The following is a 19,127-nucleotide window of genomic DNA, read 5'->3' as shown; positions in this document are numbered from 1 at the left end:
GAATCAGAAAACTTAAGTCAATTAACATTACCTACTTCTATCTCCACATGCGTTCTTACATACGCTGCGCAATTATGCAGGCATTGATTTGTAACAAGATGGGCAGTTAATCTCCTCACTATCAGGGTACATGGGCATTTCTTATTTCACTCCCAAAGGATGGGGGCTCCAGCCGCTGGTCTCTAGCTCCTGGTAGCTGGCATGTCCTGCAGCCACTCGTGTGGGGTGTGCTGATGCCTGAATGGTAGATGGCCCAGGTAGGTTCTCTCCCACAGGTCTAGGCTGGACTAGAAACCACTATTTCTGCTTTTGCGCAAGCACTGCTATCAGTTCTCATGCTCACCAACCCTGGTCCCTTCTGACCAATCAAACACGTGGTCAGCATGGGCTCAGGAATTAGTCTCCCTACAAAGCTGTCAACCACTGTCCCTTCCTCCCATCTCTCTCTAGAACCTTGGAAGCTTCTTATTTGAGACCTTCAAGCACTTCCTAGGTTCAACACTGTCAACCTATCACTGTCCCCTGACCAGCGATCTCAAATGTCTTCATAAAGCAGTCTACACGCATCCCCCATCCCAAACCCCATTTCAGTGGCTTCAAGGGAATTTCGTCTTTTTATGGTGGCCAATTGCACTTCTGTCATCAGTTTTGCTGGAAGAGAAACACAATAGCAAGTATACAAGTGTGACCCCTGGTGGCACATCCTATTACATATCTATGGAATTTAACACATATTTTGGGGACCCTACTCTATATCACCTCTTTTTCCTTGAGCTGGGGACACACATATGAATCCATATATTACTTTGGTCTGGAGGCGTTCACAGTATGATAAGAAAGAGACATCAACAAAAAATTGCAAGGAAATATGAAAGGTGTAAAAATGGAATGAGGAAGGAGAGACATCTCCAAAAAGTGGCCGGGTCTTGGTGGACAAAAAGCTTCCTGGAGTTCAGCAAAGAGACATAAGTGGGGAACAGGCATTTTAGACCAAAGGCAGAGAATGGGGAAAGGTTTGGTAGGAAACAATGCACTACTGTAGGAAGATGGTATGTCCTGGATCTTAGGGTGGGGACAATGGGTAGAAGACAGGAGACTGAGCCACGGGCTAAGCAACAAAGAACTTTGAAAGTCAAGTTAAGAATCAGAGGTGTTAACCAGAACGTGGTGGGACTTTTGAAAGGATCTGAGCAAGTGGGTGGAATAAGCAGTGATATTTTAGAAAGCTGGAGGAGGATATTCTGGAAAAGGTGGCATTGAGCTGGAAGCCAGTCCAGAGGCCTTCGGCGAGTGACAACTGCCTAGAGAAGGGACATGACTAACCTACACACGGGCGACAGCAGTGGGACCAAAACAGAGAAGCTTGTTTTTAGACATGTTACGAGTTAAAAGGAGGAGCCCAGGTTGACCCTCAGTTGTTTAGCTGGAGGAACCAAATTGATGGGTTACTGTTTAATGACATGAGAGATACACGTAATGTTGGGGAAGAGGGTCACACACACGCACACACATGCGCGCGCGCACACACACACACACACACACACACAGTTTCTTTTTTCTTACCATTTCTTTATTGGTTTGTTCCATTCGGCATTCCATGTGAACTTTTAATTCAATTCAACAAATATTGACTGTTTTATGTTACCTGCTAGGGATTGTATTAGGTGCTGAAAGGGAGCCAGGGGGTAAAAAGGTAATAATTATTTTGTCTTCCCCTCCTCAATTGCTGTGGGCTGGCCATCCGCAAGACCAATCTTATTAATACCTGTGGGGATAACAAAATCCATTGAGCTTTGAATGAGGACTTCAGGCCATCATTTTGGTCATACGCACCAGATCCATCTCAGTGTCAAAAACAGCAGATCACGTGTCAGCCCCTGAGTGAAATTTTTAGTGTAAAAGATGCAGTTATTGTAAGTATAGAATATGGGGTTTAATTCATGGGCTTAGTGATAGTCTATATAGATGGCCCCGAGGATCTTAATCAAATACTGAATGTTTATTCAAAGTTTAAGATTCCTAAGATGTTGTCAAAATGTTTAGTCCTTTGTATCCCTACAGCCTTCTGTGTGTATTACTTCATAGCACTTGAACCATATGAATTGTAGTCGTGTTTGTCTTCACCATGAAAGGATGAGTCCTTTGAAGTTAGCGACTGGGTCTTGTCCGTCTCCTGTCTTAGCATCTAGACAACACATGGTTTGGAGTGAATGTTTATTGAACTTAATTAAACCTTCAAAAATATATCTTCTGTGTCCTTATTTTGCAGATGGAGAAATTGAGACTTACAGAGAGGAATAACTTATGCAAGGTCAAATATGAAAGGAACAATAGAGTAAAAAATAAATTCTAGTTGATTGCTTCACATTTTTGTGGCTGTTTTCTCCTCCTGCCCAGTCTGGTTTGCTAGCTAATTAGCCAGAAGTTGGAAGCATTTACAAGTAGTGGAAATGCAAACCTTTGTTATGAAAACCAATGGCCATGCAAATGTAGCCCTTAGCCTTGTATTAAGTACAGGATTTGTTTCTTAAGTCCCTTCACTTACTTAAAAGCCAGGAGCCAACAATGCTTCCAGTGTAAAGTTTCATTTCCCTCTGAGAACACACACAGACACACACACAAACAACACATAGCACATGATTCAAGCAGAGCAGCTGAAAAGGATGTTTTGGATGAAATCTTGGCATTTATTGTTCCTGTGTGACCTGGGAAAGTCAGAGGTGCCAGGATTCAGATGGACTTCAGTTCGGATTCCCACTTCTCCGTGCTCATCTATGAATGGGTATCAGACACCCATCTCAAAGGATAATTTTGAAGATTAAAGGGAGGAATAGAGTCATTTCCTCACAAAGTTGCTTTGTCACCTTGGACCAGTCAAATAGTCTTTCTGAGCCACTGTATCTGCATCTGTAAAAATGAATCCAATTAGATGATTTATAGAGTCTCTTGAAGCCGGCATATTCTGTGGTTCTCCTTCCCTGAGATCCGATTGGATTTGGATGGAGTGTTGCAAGGACCTAAGACGTAAGGAAAGAGTAATCCTATACTGACAAGCGCGGGCCTCTGCTGCCTTGCTAGGGTTCAGTTTTTGATATTGGCCTTCTATCAGAGTGTGTTTGTACTCACTGCAGGATTTGCCTGGCCAGTGTACCAGTCCCCATTCATTTCCTTGGGATTTGGGAAAGAGCCAGGGGATGTGGAGACTCACAGACAGGATTTCTTCCCAAGAGCTGGTTGGATGGTGAAACTCACAAAGTCCTGAAAGATTTTTCTGTTTTGTTTTCCACAAGCTCAAGTAACTATTGATTACAAGACACACGCGTGCGTGCGTGTGAACACACACGCACCCACACACACTGGCACGCAAAAACAAAAACACATACACAAACCAAACATGATGTCCTCTGTCCTCCTGTACTGGAGTCCAAGGCAATCTCTCGCCATCTGTGTCACTTTCACCCATGGCCTTGGATTTCACCATTATAGTAATTAAGACTTTAGTGCTGGCTGGGGGTGTTACAGAATCTGGAGCCATGAGCAATTGTGCACATTAATTTCAGGAAGAGGGAACCTGCAAATGGAGAGAGAAAAAGGTCTCTCCGTCAGCATGACTTCATGCCATCCCATCTGGTTTCTGTCCTCATGAGAGCGCCCCCTCTGATGCTGCTAGAAGAACAAGCATTTGTTCCCAGCACAGGTTCTGACTTGTAGCAGGAATAGTGCCATTACTATGTGCCAGACCCTGGCTCGCATACTTTATATGCAAACATTGAGTGGGATATATTTACACTAAACTAAAAGTGGTGTTGTTTATGCGAAATTCAAATTAGCTGGGCATCCTATTTTTATTTACTACATCTGGCATTCCCTACCTGGGGTTAATCCTCTCCTCTGCATGGTGAAACAGAAAAGATCAGAATCTGGGAGTCGCAGAGGTCCGCGTTGGGATTCTGGTTCCGCCATGTGCTTGCTGTGTGACCTTGGGGAAATTGCTCCACTGCTCTGATTCCTAGTTCTCTTACCTGTAAATGAGGATCACAATATCTCTATCTCAGGACTGTTGTGAGGATTACATTTTTTAATGCTCTTAAAGCACGTTATGCTGTGTAATTAGGTGCTTCATGAACATTAGCTTTTATCATAATTCTTTGTTATGTTTGGGTCGCTACTCTTGATTCAGGAGCCATTAGATCATTTGTTCATACCCTAGGACAGGATATGGCTGAGAACAGATGGCAGGAATAATTGTAGCCTCCTCATCTGAGGCCCTGGGAGAAATATGATGGAGGCTTACATCATAGCATTTCCGTACACACCTTCTCCTTCTCCATCTGTGTCCTGGGAGGCTCAGGAGGCAGACCCCAGACCCACTGTATACGAACATGCTGTATTGGAGGCTTTGGAACAATGTGAGATAGAAAGAGTGGCATCTGGGTGATCAGATGTCCTTGGTTAGAGGAAGGGTGAAGCTTTTCTTTAAAAAGTGCAGAGAAAGTTAAAACAAAAAAAGGAAAAAGAAAAAGAAAGAAAGCACACAGAGACTGTTACCTGTCAGAGGTGTAAGAGAACAACATTCTCTGGAAGCCCTGAGTTTTGTAAAGAGCTGCCAAACATTCTGACTCCCCAGTGCCTTGAAACGCCACTGTGAATGGAGTGGCTAACGCATGAAGCACAACTGAGCCTGAGCCTGCTGATCAGTGTTTCAATGTCCGTTCACTTTTTCAATGGATGTTGACTGAATAACTGTGTTCATTCCCATGAGAACACTAATTTGAATAAGGCGTGGCTTGTGCCTTTGGTGGGATCAGAATGTGTTAGGTGAGACAGGTAAAAGAATATAATACCAGGTGTGGTCTAGTGTGTTATGATGTCCAGAAGAGGAGCATGGTCCCAGGGCTGAAAAATGTCAAGTTAGGGTTCACAGAGAAAGGAATGTTTCATTTGAGACCAATTCAAGAGAATGAATTGGAGAACAAGGGAAATGTGTGTGGGTGTGCGTGTGCGTGTGTGCACGCAATGGGGTGCAGGGTGAGGGAGGGTATTCCAGCTGAGAGAAAATAATGCTAAAAATGAAAAAGGCTGTGAAGCACATTGCAATGGAACACTGATCGTCCTTTAGAACAAGGGTCAGTAAACTATGACACTCAGACCAAATTTAGCCTGCTTCTGTCTTTGTAAATAAAGTTTTATTGGAACACAATTATGCCCATTTATTTAAAATATTGCTTATGTGGCTTTCATGCTACAAAGACAGAATTAAGTAATTGCAGAAGAGACTACCTAGCCACAAAGCCAAAAGAATTAGTGTCTGGCCCTTTACAGACACGATTTGATGTCTTCTGATTTAGAGCACACTTTACGTAAGCAGGAATTCACAGGAAGATGGATGGTAGCATGCGAAGGAAAGTCAGAGGAGTGGGGAGAGATGAGACTGGGAAGGTGGTCAGGAGCTAGAGCAAGGAGTTTAGACTTTATCCTGAGGGCCATCGGGAGCCTCAGAAGGTTTCTAAGCAGGGAGGTGAGATGGTCAGACTTCTATACAAAGCAGGGCAGCGAGCTGTTTAAGAAGACAGGGTCTGAATTTAGACTGCCTTGGGTTGGATTCCCAGCTCCTTCACTTACTAGCTTTGAACTTCAGGCAAGTTACTTACCTCCCATGTGCCTCAGCTTTCCAATTTGGAAAATGGGAAATGATAGTAATGCTAATTAAAATACTGCACATCTATGTGTGTGGGGTGGTGAAGATGAAATAAGCTACATGCAGTGCTAAGGAGAGGTGCTCTTAAGCATTGGTTGGCTGCTTTCATGGCCACTGGCATCTTCGCTTTCCATCTCTCCACCACTGTCATCATCGTTTCTTCTGTCCTTCTTTATTACAGGCCTTCAGGAGTGCACTGATGAGCTCCTACTGGTGCTCAGGGAAAGGGGACGTGATCGATGACTGGTGCAGGTGTGACCTCAGCGCCTTTGATGCCAATGGGCTCCCCAACTGCAGCCCTCTCCCACAGCCGGTGTACGTATGTATGGCCCCTCTTCCTTTGGCCACCTCTTCCCATGGAGTCCTACTCTCGTTCTGCCAATCAAGGCCAGGACTTGCTTCTGTTCCAGGGCACCTCATGAGATCCCCGAGGTCTCTGGGGCCTGCCTCATTCTTTGAGAAAGCAGGGAGCTTTGGCAGAACAGAGGCTGGCTCAGGGGTAGACACTGGTATTGCAATATGTGCTATTTTAATGATGTCACTTGGTCCATCATTACTTCCTTCACTCATCCATTCAGCAAAGGTTTACTGGGCACCGACTATGGCTTAGTCAGTCCCTGGGTTGGACATTGCGGGTACTGAGAGAAAGGAAGAGTAGAACCTTTTCTAGAAAACTTCATTTTATTCCTTAATTCCAAAAATAATGTTTGAGCCCCTGCGGTGTGTCAAACACTGGGGAGTTCATCAGTGAAGAAGACAGGCATAGGCTGTACACTTAGAGAGCTGACTGTTTAGTGAAAGGGACAGATGGCAAAGCAAAAACCAGGAAAATAAGAGAAAGGTTTTAAAAATTCAGGAACAAAATCATGAAAGCAAACAAGAAGTGCTAGTGGAGAGAACAATATGGGGGTGCTTTAGTTAGAAGGGAGGGAAACAGTCAGGGAAGCCTGTTTGAAGAACCCTGGATTAGAGCCAGAATTTATCAAGCAACGATCATGTTTCAGGAAAAGGAAGAGCATGTGTGGAAGACCTGACACAGGAAATACACCATTTGAGGAAGTTAAGGAAGGTCATCTTGAGTGGAGGAGTGTGAGTAAGAGGGAGAATGGTGTTAGGAGCATAGGCGAGCTGCACAGGAGCCAGTACTGGGAAACCAGAGAGCCCTGTGTGAGGTGGGGCAAATGCCATTGCCAGTCAGGTAGTCCTACAAGAGATAGTGTGGTGTAGTGGGAGGACAGAAAGAAACTGGGCTGGGGACAAGCAAAGTTACCAGGCATCATGGTTCTATGTGACTGTGCAAATCATTTCGCTTTTCTGGGCCTTACTTTCCCCATCTGTCAAAGGGGGAGATTGTGCTTTCCACTCTCTGAGGACACTTCCATTTCTAACCTTCAATCATTCTGTTATTTTCTTCTTCTTTTTTTTTTTTCTTTATAAAATGATTCCCCAGGATTCCTGCTCTCTGTGAGGGAGTATTGATTTAAGGATATGAAAGTCGACTGATATATTGGGGAATTGGAGAGAACGGCAGAGAGGTTGAAAGGGACTGTGTGTGAAGACACTGTCTGTTGAATTGACAAGGAGACATTACTGAACACATCGCTTAAATAAATGGAAAGCGAATCAACTTTCTGTGGGCACATACTGTGTGCATGGATTAGTTTACTGGATCCCATGTGATCCATTTTTTACAGACTATTTTTGACGCGGGCAGGGTGGTGGTGGCAGGCAGCCACTACTGGCTGGCAGACAAACAACCTTCCCTGTCACCCCCTCTAGGCTACGACTGTCCCCAACAGTGGAGCCCTCCAGTACCGTGGTGTCCTTGGAGTGGGTAGATGTTCAGCCAGCTATTGGGACCAAGGTCTCTGACTATATTCTGCAGCACAAGAAAGTGAACGAGTACACAGATTCGGACCTCTACACAGGTGAGTAGGAAGCCCATGGCTTCCTCTTCGGTTGTGATAGTGGGACGGAGGACGGATTTTCTAATGCCTTTGGGGACTTGGGAAAGCATTGGGAGGTTTCTCTGTTTAGTGATTGTTCCCTGGCGCCCACACTTGTGTGCTTTTTTTGTATGATTTTCAGCAGGGAAAGACAGTGAATTGTAGTTGGCAAGAAGTTCTGATTCTCTGAGTTGGATCCTGACAGTCATATATAAAAGGGTTAGTTCATTCAGAAGAGTATTTGACCTTTTCTATAAATATAGTATCTCTGGGACTGAGATAAAGAAATTCAAGGAACTGCCTTTTCTAGTGAGATGTACTGAGATAGTTGTTTTCAGCGCTGGGGAAGAGGGATTTGGAAACGATTCAGGCATGCAGGAGAAGATGAGAACGTGGCTCTTAAGAGTGCTACATTTGGTTGTAACTCGGAATACCCTCTGAGCTCTCCTTAAATGTCTGACACAGCCAAGAAGCTGTGTCATCCTGGAGGTTGGGTCTGCCAGGCCAGGTCTGGCCTTAGGGCAGGCTGGGAGCCTGGGACCCTGGGAACCGGCCTTGAGGTTGGAGCCATGGGGGCCAGCCTGGTACTAGGGTAGGTCAAAAGCTTGGATCTGTGGTAGTCAGCCTGGTACTGGGCCAGCCAGGAGCCTGAGTTTCCAGGGACTGATTAGGAGACTGGGCCACAGGGGCCACTTGGTGCTGTGGGAGCTGGTAGGCGCAAGAGTGGGTCAGGGGCCTGAGTTCTTGGGAGCCCACTGGGAACTTGGTGCCATGGAAGCTACTGGGGCTTCAAGACCTACGGGGTCCCTAGAGCCAGCATCCATTGGAGCGAGCCGGCCGAGGTTCCCAGGAGTCTGTACCATGTAGGAGCCACCTATAGCCATGGGAGTTGGCTGGAGTTGGGGTGAGGCCGCTCTGGGGTCTTCAGTAAAGTTCGGTGCTCACTTCTCTCTCTTTCTCCAGGAGGGTTTCTCTCTATGCACTGGGCTGCCTAGGTTTGGGGGTGGAGTTCTGGGAGCAATGTGAATCTATCTTTCCTACCCTCCTCAATGCATATTTTCCTATTTTTGCACTTTATCCAGGTGCTATCACCCTTCACCTAGAAACCTTAGTTCTTGCAAAGGTATTTTTGGGCATAGATAGTGGTTCAGACTGATTTTTCTGAGGCATGGTGGGATGGTTGGAGGGGATGGAGGGTGGGGATGAATACTAGAAACGCCTATGCCGCCATTTTGCTAATAGCACCCTCTGAGTGATTACCAACCTTGTGTTATGCTCAAATAAGTGAATCCTAGAGAGATACGTGACTTTTCCAAATTCCCACAACCAGTGCATGGTTGAGCCATGCTTTAAACCAGGTCTGTCTTACTCCCAACACACTGCTCATTCTTGACGTAACATCATAATTAACGGTGAAAGACTGAATGCCAGTTTGCTGAGAGGTTTTTGTTTTGTTTTCATTAGAACTGTTTATTGAATTTTCTGTGTGTCCATTGACATGATCGTATGGTTTATATTTCTTAGTTTGTTGAAATGGTAAATTACATTGATGGCTTTTCAGAGGATGAAGCAACCTCACCTTCCTGGAATAAGTGAAGCCTACATGGTCATGATGCATTACCTGTTTTATATATTGTTGGAGTTGGTGTGTTAAAGTGTTAAGAATTTTTTTCACCTCTGTTAATGAGGGATTATGTTCTGTAGTTTTCTTTTCTTGTAATGCTGTTTTTCTGTTTAGCTATCAGAATATTTCCGGTCTCACAAAATGAATTGCAAAATACTTCCCCCTTTTCAGTTTTCTGAAAGAGTTTGGTTAGAATTAGTAGTATTTCTTCCTTGGTTGCTTCGTGGAATTCCCCAACGAAGTACAGATGCGCCTTGACTTCTGATGGATCGTAGGTTGAAAATAGCCCAAGTCGAAAATGCATTTAATCCACCTAACCTGCTGAACACCATAGCGTGGCTCTGCCTACCTTAAACATGCTCAGGGCACTCACATTAGCCTCCAGTTGATCAAAATCATTTAACACAAAGCATATTTTATAATAAAATAATGAATATCTCTTGTAACTTATTGTGCATATCACTTTGGCGCTATTGTGAAGTTGAAAAATCATAAATCGAACCATCATCGTAAATGGGGAGCCGTCTGTAATCTGGGCTTGGAGTTTTTCTTATAAGATGGTTTTAACCACTAATTTAATTCTCTAATAGACATAGGGCTATTTGGGTTATCTGTTGCTTCTTGACTGATCTTTGGTAGCTTTTGGGTTTCAAGGAATGTGTCCATTTCATATAAGGTACAAAATTTACTGGCAAAAAGTTGTTCATGACATTCTGTTACAGAATTTATAGAGCTATCACTCTCATATTCTTGATATTGATAATTTGCCTCATCTCTCTTTTTCTGATCAATCTGGGTTATGTAATTTATTTATATTCCCAAAGATTCAGCTTTGGTTTCATCTGTTTTTGATTTCATTGATTTTTTTTTTAACTTTTAAAATTTATTTTAAGTGTGTTTTTCCAGGACCCATCAGATCCAAGTCAAGTAGTTTCAATCTAGTTGTGGAAGGCACAGCTCACACTGGCCAATGTGAGGATCAAACCAGCAACCTTGTTGTTAAGAGCACTGCGCTCTAACCAAAGGAGCTAACCCACTGCCCCGTATTTCATTGATTTCTATTCTGATCTTTGCTATTTCTTTTCTTTGCCTTACTTGGGATTTGGTTTGCTCCTCTTTTTTCTGGATTTTTAAGGTGGTAACTGAGGTTATTGATTTGAGATTTTTCTTGTAATACAGGCATTCCCTCTAACTACTGCTTTTGTGGCTGGCACAGATTTTAATAAATTGTATTTTCATTTTTTTATTCAGTTTAAAATATTTCCTAATATTCCTTTTGTTTTCTTCTTTGACCTGTGAGTTCTTTAGAAACCTGTTACTTAGTTTCTGAATATTTGAGGATTTTCCAGTATCATTCTGTTATTGATTTTTAATTTGATTCCACTATATCAGGAAACATACTTTTTATGAGTTTAATCATTTTAAGTTTATTGAGACTGGTTTATAGACCAGAATATGGTCTATCACTGTGTTCAGTGTCTACTTTAAAATAATGTGTATTCTTTTATTTATGGGAGGGGGTGTTTTATAAATGCCAATTCGATAAAATTGGTTGATTATATTAAGTCTTCCAAACCTTTCTGATTATCTGTCTTCTTATTGTATCAATAATTGAGAGAATGGTATTGAAACCTCTGACTATAATTTTGGATTATTTATTTCTTCTTACAGTTCTATCAGTTTTTACTTCGTGTATTTTGAAGCTCTGTTATTAAATGCGTAAACATTTAGAATTGTTATATCCTCTTGATGAATTGATCCCTTTATCATTTTGAAATGGCCGTCTGTACTCCTGTGAAATGACCATCTGTATTCCAAACAAATCTACTTTGTTTGATATTAATATAATTACTCCATCTTCCTTCTGACTAGTGTTAGAATGGTCTACCATTTCCAATTATTTTACTTTCACATTATTTGTGACTTTATATTTAAAATGTGTTTCTTGTAGACTGCATATAGTTGGATCTTTTTTACTTCTTTTTTTTAAATTCAATCTGATAGTGTTACCCTTAAATTGCAGGTGTTTAGACCATTTATATTTAATGTGATATTGTTGTGGTAAGGTTTGTTTACCATCTTGTTCTTCTTTTTCTATTCTCCCATCTATCTTTGTTCCCTTTCTTCTCTTTGTTTTATCTTCTTTTGGATTGAGTGTGTTTTTATGGTTTCATTTATCACCTTTGTTGATGTATTAGCTATACCTCTCTTTTGTTGTTTTAGTGGTTACTTTAGGGTGTACGTATGCGTACTTAACAGATCACGGTGTACTTTCAAGTGCTATTATTATACAACTTTATATACAGTATAGCAACCTTATAATGGTATACTCTTATTTCTTCCCCAAACTTTTATACTGTATTGTCATACATTTTACTCATATATATATGTAAGTTCCGTAATTCATTGTTGTAATATTTCCTTAAATAGTAAAATATCTTTCAAAGATATTTAAATAATTAGAAAAATAATTTTAAATATTTGCTGATGTAGTTATCATTTTGGTGCTCTTCATTCTTTCGCATACATCCATATGTTTATATGGTTTCATTGCCCTTCTGCCTGAAGGATGTCTTTTACTATTTCTTATATTTCAGGTCTGTTAGTGATTAATTATTTCTGATTTTACTTCTGTAAGTTATTATTACTGGGTGCAGAATTCTAAATTGACAGGTTAAAAAATAATTTAAAGATATTACTCCTCTGTTTTGTTTGCTTTGTTTCCAATGAGAAATCTTTTATTCCTTGCACTGTTCCCCTGCATATATACATACCATTTTTTATTTAGCTGCTATAAGGATTTTCTCCTTATTAGTGGTTTTGAGTAATTTTATCACTTATGGTGCATGAGGTTCATTGAGCTCCTTAGGTCTATGAGTTTATAGTTTCATTACAATTGGAAAATTGGAGTCATCATATTTTTTTTTAATTAAAGTTTATTGGGATGGCAATTGTTAGCAAAGTTACCAACATATTTTAAAACATGTTTTTCTCCCTGCCCTTCTTTATTCTCGTTCAGTAACTCCAATTACATGCGTACTTGGCCATTTGAAGTTAACCTTCATCTTACTAATGCTTTTTTCATTAAAAAAAAAATTCTTTCCTCTCTCTGTTTCATTTTGTATAATTTCTAATGCTACATCTTCAATACCTTCAGCTAATCTAATCTATTATTAATGTCATCTAGTGAATTTTTAAAACGCAGACATTGTAATTTTCACCTTGAGTTCAGTTTTCATGTTGTTAATATATGGCATGACACAACTTTTTCAGCATATGGAGTAGAGTTATAAGTGTGTTAATGTCCTCGTTTGCTAATTCTAACATCTGTGTCAGTTTAAATGGATTGATTTCTCTCCTCATTATGGGTTGCATTTTCCTGCTTCTTTGCATGCCAGGTAATTTTTGATTGAATGCCAGACATTGTGATTTTTGCTTTGCTGGGTGCTGGATATTTTTGTTTTCTGTTCTGGGACAGTTACTTGGAAACAGTTTAATTTGCGGAGGTCTTGCTTTTTAAGATGTGTTAGGTAGAACCACAGCAATGTTTAGTCTATAGACAATTATTCCCACTGCTGAAGCAAAAACACTTCTGTGTGCTCTGTACAATGGCCTATAAATTATGAGAGTTTTCTAGTGTGGCTATAGGAACAGGCTCTACTTATGGCCCTTGTATAAGCACTGGGCACTTTCTATCTAATCCTCTCGGGTTGGTAGGTTCCTTACATACATTCATCAATCAGTAATCTGCTGAATATTAAAAAGAGACCCTCCATAGAGCTCTTCAATTTTCTCTCTGTACAGCCCTCTCATTTCCATTATTTTACCCTATAAACTTTAGTCACTTTGGTGCCCTGGACTGACTGAGAACTGTTTTCTCAATTTAGGGAGACTACCATTCATCCTTCTCCTTGCACAATGACCTGGAAACTCTCTAAAGACAGTAATCTGAGGAAATTTTAAGACACACATTATTTATTTATAATCATTTAGGATCGCTAAAAATTAAAACAGACGTCTGTCCTTTGTTGCCTGATTTCCAGTTTGAAAATTTGATTTATGTACTCTTTCTTTCTCTCTCTCTCTCTCTCTCTCTCTCTCTCTCTCTCTCTCTCTCTCTCTCTCTCTTTCTTTCCTTAATGTTTTAGGCAGTAGGGTCAATAATTCTGGTCTCTGTTCCTCCATGTGGTCCAAAAATGGAAATCCAAGACTCTTCCTCTTGATTGTCCAAGAACCAGAGCTCTGATCCAAGAGTTGTGTGTTTGTTTGTTTTTTGACACAGGTAAAACTTGCTTCTTTTTAGTTACATGGGTGGGGTCAATTCACACAGATATTATTTCCTCTTCTTCCTGCTTGCCTTCAGAAGTCCGAAGTTGTAATAAGCATGTCTGCCTCCTTCTTTGCATGTTCTTTTAATCCTTCCTTGTGTGATTGACTTTCATTCTCCCCACTATCCAATTCTTGAATAGTTCAGTGGGCTATTGTCTTTAAAGAAACAAGATAATGACTCTTGTGTCTTTATAATTTGGGATCCTCCCATAGTGCCTGACATACATAGATGTTCAGTGTTCACTGGGTTGAATTGTACGTGGGTAGGCCTATACATGTCTTAACTTTTCTACTCTGACATGAATTCCTTGAGTGCTATGCAGTCTTATGGGGTCTTACGTAGTCTGAGAGACTAGCTAAATATAAAGTAGACCTCCTAAATTGAGTCATGATTAATTGATGCTATAGATGATTTTGGGTAAATACCTAAAGCAAAAACCTCATCCCTTTGTCTCTGTGCCACCTTCACAACATCTCAACCATCTGGAAACTGAACTTGGACCGAATTAGAAGATTTCAGCTCACATAATTAAGTTTTTTTCTTGGATGATATAAGCCTAACGAAGGATTATAGAGCTGAGAAAACCTGGCTTCTGCTTTCAGTTTCCACCATGTCTCACTGAGAAATCTAGGGCCAGCCAACACCTTTTCTAGGTCTCAGTTTCCCTATCTATGGAACGGGGGAAATAGCACCTACTTTACAACCTATTTTGAGGGTCAAATGTAGCATAGTTCTTGGCATATAGTAATTACTAATAAATTTTAATTGCTTCTCATTTCCATGAATTTAAAAAAAATGAGAAGGAAAATTAAATGTTAGAAAGAAAACAACAAAATAAGCCTTAAGACTTGTTTTGGATAGAGAATCAGGATTACTCACAGTTGGCCAGGTGAGGCCAGAATAGGGAAATGTGGGCTTTTTCCTTTGATCTCTCTGGATTTTTGCCGGCAGCTGAATCCAGTACTGGAATTGTTTATTTATTCGTGAGCTCACACTTGCGTGTGCACAGATATACATACACACACACATTATCTCTTTTTGTCTCTCTTTCTCTCTCTGTCTCTCTCTGTGCGTCTCTCTCTCTCTCTCTCTCTCACACACACACACACACACACACACACACACACACACACACTTTATGGCTACCATCTGTTTGACACCCTTTTGAACTAGCTGTTGAAATGCTCACTCTCTCTGTCTCCTTCCCCTGCCCCCAACCCCGTGGGTTTGGCGCCCTCTTTGTTTCCCTTCAGAGAAACCATGGCTCTGTTGGTTCTGGGACTCTATTGGGAAATCCAAGCATAAGTAGCCTCCTGTTCCAGTTGTTTTGAGCAGAAATGAGGCTTGTTTTGGGGGGTGGCTGAATTCCCCACATGCTAATCTGTCATCAATATTAAAAACAGACGTCTGTTTCTCCTGCATGGCCTCATCAGAGCAATTGGCATAGGTTTCAGCTTCTTGGGCAGGGGTAGATGCAGGGGGGATGGGAATAAGAAGAGAGCTGAGGCACAAGTAGATTTAATGACTCCAAATTCCCTGTTTGACCTACAGAGAAAAAGGCTGAGGAAGGGGAGGGACTTGTACAGAGGTCACACACTTGATGAGTTAGGTGGTAGAATCAGTGCTAGAAGAGGGACTCTGGTTTCTTTACCTGATCTCACCGCCAAGTCCAAACATCTTTCCACCAGTCTGTATTAGCCCTGACGTGGTTTGCTCTGGTTGAGAACAAACCGAGAGACAGATGGAAATTAGGGGACATAAGGCATCTGTGTATTTGGGCAGGACTGGATATCCAGCCATCTGATGGCAGTTGGAGGGCTCAAATCTTATATGGAATGTAGCCCTTCAGACTCCTTGCTTTTTTGCTGTTCCTGCTTTTATATACGCCAGCTTCTGAGAACCCCCAAAGGTCAGAGTAGAAGGACCTTGAGCATGTGGTTAATTCCCTCATTGTAAGGATCAGAAGATGACAAAAAGGGGAAGGATCTCACCCAACATCATAATCTCCCACCACACTCCCCTGTATTTTCTTTGATCATCTGCTGAATTTTTGTTTGTTTGTTTGTTTTAACCTTTTAAAAATCAGAGACTTCTCTCTCTCACCATGGGATTCCAAGCTTCAGCTTGTTTGGTTCAGGGCTGGGAGGCCAGCTGGCTCTGTCCTCCCTCACAGAGGCAGCTGGCCCTCTCCACCATCCCCCCACACTTCCTCACGAAAGGCAGCAACATCTGGAGCTGGTCAGTGCCCCTTTCTGTCCTGGCATCTGGGAGCCTGATGGGCTGCTGATCAGCACCAGGCTCCCCTACTGCCAACTCTCGACTCTTGTCTCTGTTTCTTCATTTCTCTATTCTATCCTGACTCCCACCACCACCACCTCCTTAGTTTTTCTCTCTTTAGGTATGTCTCTACTTTATATCTTTCTCTCTTGTCTCTTCTTTTGACTTGTTTCTCTCCATGTCACCTTCTGTCTATGTCTCAGCCTACATTTTGTCTGTGTCTCTACGTGATGGCTATGGTAGTAGCTGCTCATCTAGACTCATCTATTTCTGGGTTAAGACAAATGTCCAGAATGGTCAAGAGTCATCTCTATGCATTTGCATCCCCAATTTCTATCGCCCCCGGCCCCATTTCTATTAAGTCTGATCTACCACTGGAAAGACCCCCCTCCCCCACGTACACAACCCCCTCTTAGACCTTAGCCTGAAAGACCTCAAGTGAAGGGGAGCAGTTATGGAGGTGAATTTGTGTGGGGATTAACTCAAGGCAAGGGGCAGCAACACCCCACTGCCCCCAGTAGCTGAGGACGATGGCAGCAGCAGCTGTTAAGGGAGCAATTACATTGCAGCTGTTTATGAAATCCTATGGAAATTGCCCCTCTCTTCAAACAGCGCAGGCCATGGCTGAGCCATGCTCTTTGTCTGAGAAGCTCTGAGGGGCTGTCACCCGCCTGCTGTCTGCTTGTGCTGGACCAACTTGAGAGAGGTGATGTCATTGGAGACTGGGCCCCACTCCCTCCGCTGGAGTGGAGCGGGGGATGGTGGTGAGGGAAATATGTTTTACAGGGTGAGGTACAAACCGACATGACTGCAAACATCTGGAATTGATATTAGGTCCTCAGAAAATGTTTCTGTCACTCCAGCTGCTCCTCGGGTGAGAGGTTTCCAGAGTCAAAGGCCTCCGAAGGGAAAAGGTACTTGGAGGGTCTTAACTTTCTCCGTTCCCCCATGCCACCCAGCCTGCCCTCTATATCACAGAGTTTTTTACAGTTCATAAAGCACACTTATCCATCCTATTCATGTATATGCAGCTCTTACTGCGGTCCAGACACTGCAGGACATGCTGGGCCTGGAATGGTAACAAGACAGGCATGATTCCTGTCCTCATGGAGCTTATGGTCTACTAGGAGAGTGATACAATTTAGCAAGAAACTACCCTCTAGCTTAATAAGTATTGAGGTACTTCAGATACTGTAAGAGCACAGCATAGGAGCTTCTAATGGTAGGTAAGTGCCTAGCTTCTAGCAAAAGACTAAATCCATCCTACTTTATGTCCATGAGATTCAGTCATTCCGCAAAGGGTCAAGTCAAATAGAGTCCAGACTTCATCTTGCCTCAACTGAAGCTGATTCTCTGAGAATTTAAGTTGTTGTTTTCAAGCTTCCTCTCCATCTGTGTTCAAGCCCTCCTGGGTGCCCTGTCCAGCAATTCAGTCTCTCACTTGCTTAACCTGCTCATCTCCAGTGAACTTTGCTTCATTCTACCTCAGCCACTCAATCGTAGGCCACACCCTGGACTTTGTCATCACATGATGTTGTCCCATTAAAAACCATTATTTCCAACATCCTACTCCCTGACACTCTTATCCTGTCGGTTGTATTGATCCCCTTCCTCTATCACGCATGTCTTTTAACTCAATGGGGCTTCCTGTCCCTTGGTATCACGACTCTATCTCCATCTATCAGTTCTATCTATTCTTTAGTTATCTACCTAACCATGTACAATGGGCTGAATGTTTATGCCCCTCCCCCCAATTCATAGGTTGCAACCCTAACCCACAAGGTGATGGTATGAAGAGTTAGGGCCCTTGGGCAGTGATTCGGTCATGAGGGCACAGCCTTCATGAATGGGATTTGTGCCTTTATAAGAGACCTCAGAGAGCTCCTTCACCACTTCTGCATTGTGAAGTTCCAGGGAGAAGAAGGCCGTCTGCGAAGAAGTGGGCCCCTGCTAGATACCAAATTTTATACCTATTTCTCAGTGCCATGATCTTGGACTTCCCAACCTCCAGAACTATAAGAAAAGAATTTCTGGTGTTTATAAGCCACCAGATATATGGCTTATTGTTCTAGCAGCCCCAATGGACTAAGACACCTTACCATGGTAGAGGCCAATCTTGATGTTTTAATCACTGTCACCAACAACCTCCTAATCTCTCTTGCTTTCTGTCCTTTAATTGTCCAGATACCTGTATGGGACGAATGCAGCTCTCCATCTTCTCCTGTGCTGGCATGTACGGTCAGCTAGGGAAAAGCACACAGTTGAGAATATTTATCATTAAACTCCTGATACCCTATGCCCACCCCCTCCCCCAGCAGATGGTCTTCCTCATTCACCAAGGAAACAGCACAGGGAGTAGTTCAACTTCCCTCCATAACAGTTTTAAATCTGTATGCTTCCTTATCATACTCTTCTCTTACCACCTGATATAATGTAGGAGGTGCCCTTTCCCCGCTCTAAAGTCAGCCTTTCTAATGCGCTGCTACCTGTACTCTCCTAAATTCTTAGGAAACTTTACATATCAGTTATCTCCTTATATTGTATAATTCCAATATCTCCCTCTTTAGTACATTATTTTTACCACCCTGTAAATAGGTCCCTAAATTTTCTTCTTTTTAAAACAAAGAAACAAACCAAAACATTTCATCTTCCACCACGATAACTATCTCTCTCCTCTTCTTTGTGAACACACTTTTGAAGGTAGAGTATTCAGTAGCTGACTTCATTTCTTCACTTTCCACTCTGTCTCCTGCTATCAGCAAGCTACTAAAATGTTTTATCTCCATAAACATGTGTGAACTCCATGCCATTAAATCCAATGACTTTTTTTGGGCCATAACCATACTTAATATCTTCAAGCATTCTACAGAGTTGACCCTTCTCTTTGGAAACCTTCACTTTTCTTGGTTTCTTTGACACCTTGCTCTCCTGGTTTTCCACAGGCCTCTCTGACACCAACTCAGCCTACCTTGTTGGGTCCTTTAGTCTGCTCTTTAAATCTTAAACCTCCTTAGTCTTGTATCTTCTTCTTTTCTTTATTTAGTCTCTCCATGGGAAACCACATCCATGGCCATGGTTATAATCAACATATTCATTGCCCTTACATGTGTGTTTCCATCTCACTCTTCTGAGCTCTCTACACATATCCAACTGACTATAAGGATCTACAATTCATGTCTCACAAGCAACTCAAACTCAACACATCCAAAACTAGACATGGTACCATCTCCCCATAAACATGCTCCTTTCCAA

The 19,127-nt window shown here is 42.1% G+C and overlaps 1 protein-coding gene across 1 annotated transcript in view; it reads left to right on the top strand.

The window, feature by feature from the left end:
• ASTN2 (astrotactin 2) overlaps positions 1-19,127 on the top strand; it is a gene marked incomplete at its 3' end in the record, with an annotated part of 830,851 nt that overhangs the window by 682,486 nt on the left and 129,238 nt on the right. Inside the window, exons 18-19 of the mRNA XM_081066707.1 lie at positions 5,880-6,013; positions 7,478-7,626. Coding sequence (XP_080922833.1) covers positions 5,880-6,013; positions 7,478-7,626 — 283 coding nt within the window. The remainder of the gene's footprint in view (positions 1-5,879; positions 6,014-7,477; positions 7,627-19,127) is intronic.

The sequence above is a fragment of the Rhinolophus hipposideros genome (genome assembly GCF_964194185.1).
Source record: "Rhinolophus hipposideros genome assembly, chromosome: 11".
NCBI lineage: Eukaryota > Metazoa > Chordata > Mammalia > Chiroptera > Rhinolophidae > Rhinolophus > Rhinolophus hipposideros.
The sequence above is the reverse complement of the archived record's forward strand: the minus strand, read 5'-3'. Positions and strand labels throughout refer to the sequence as shown.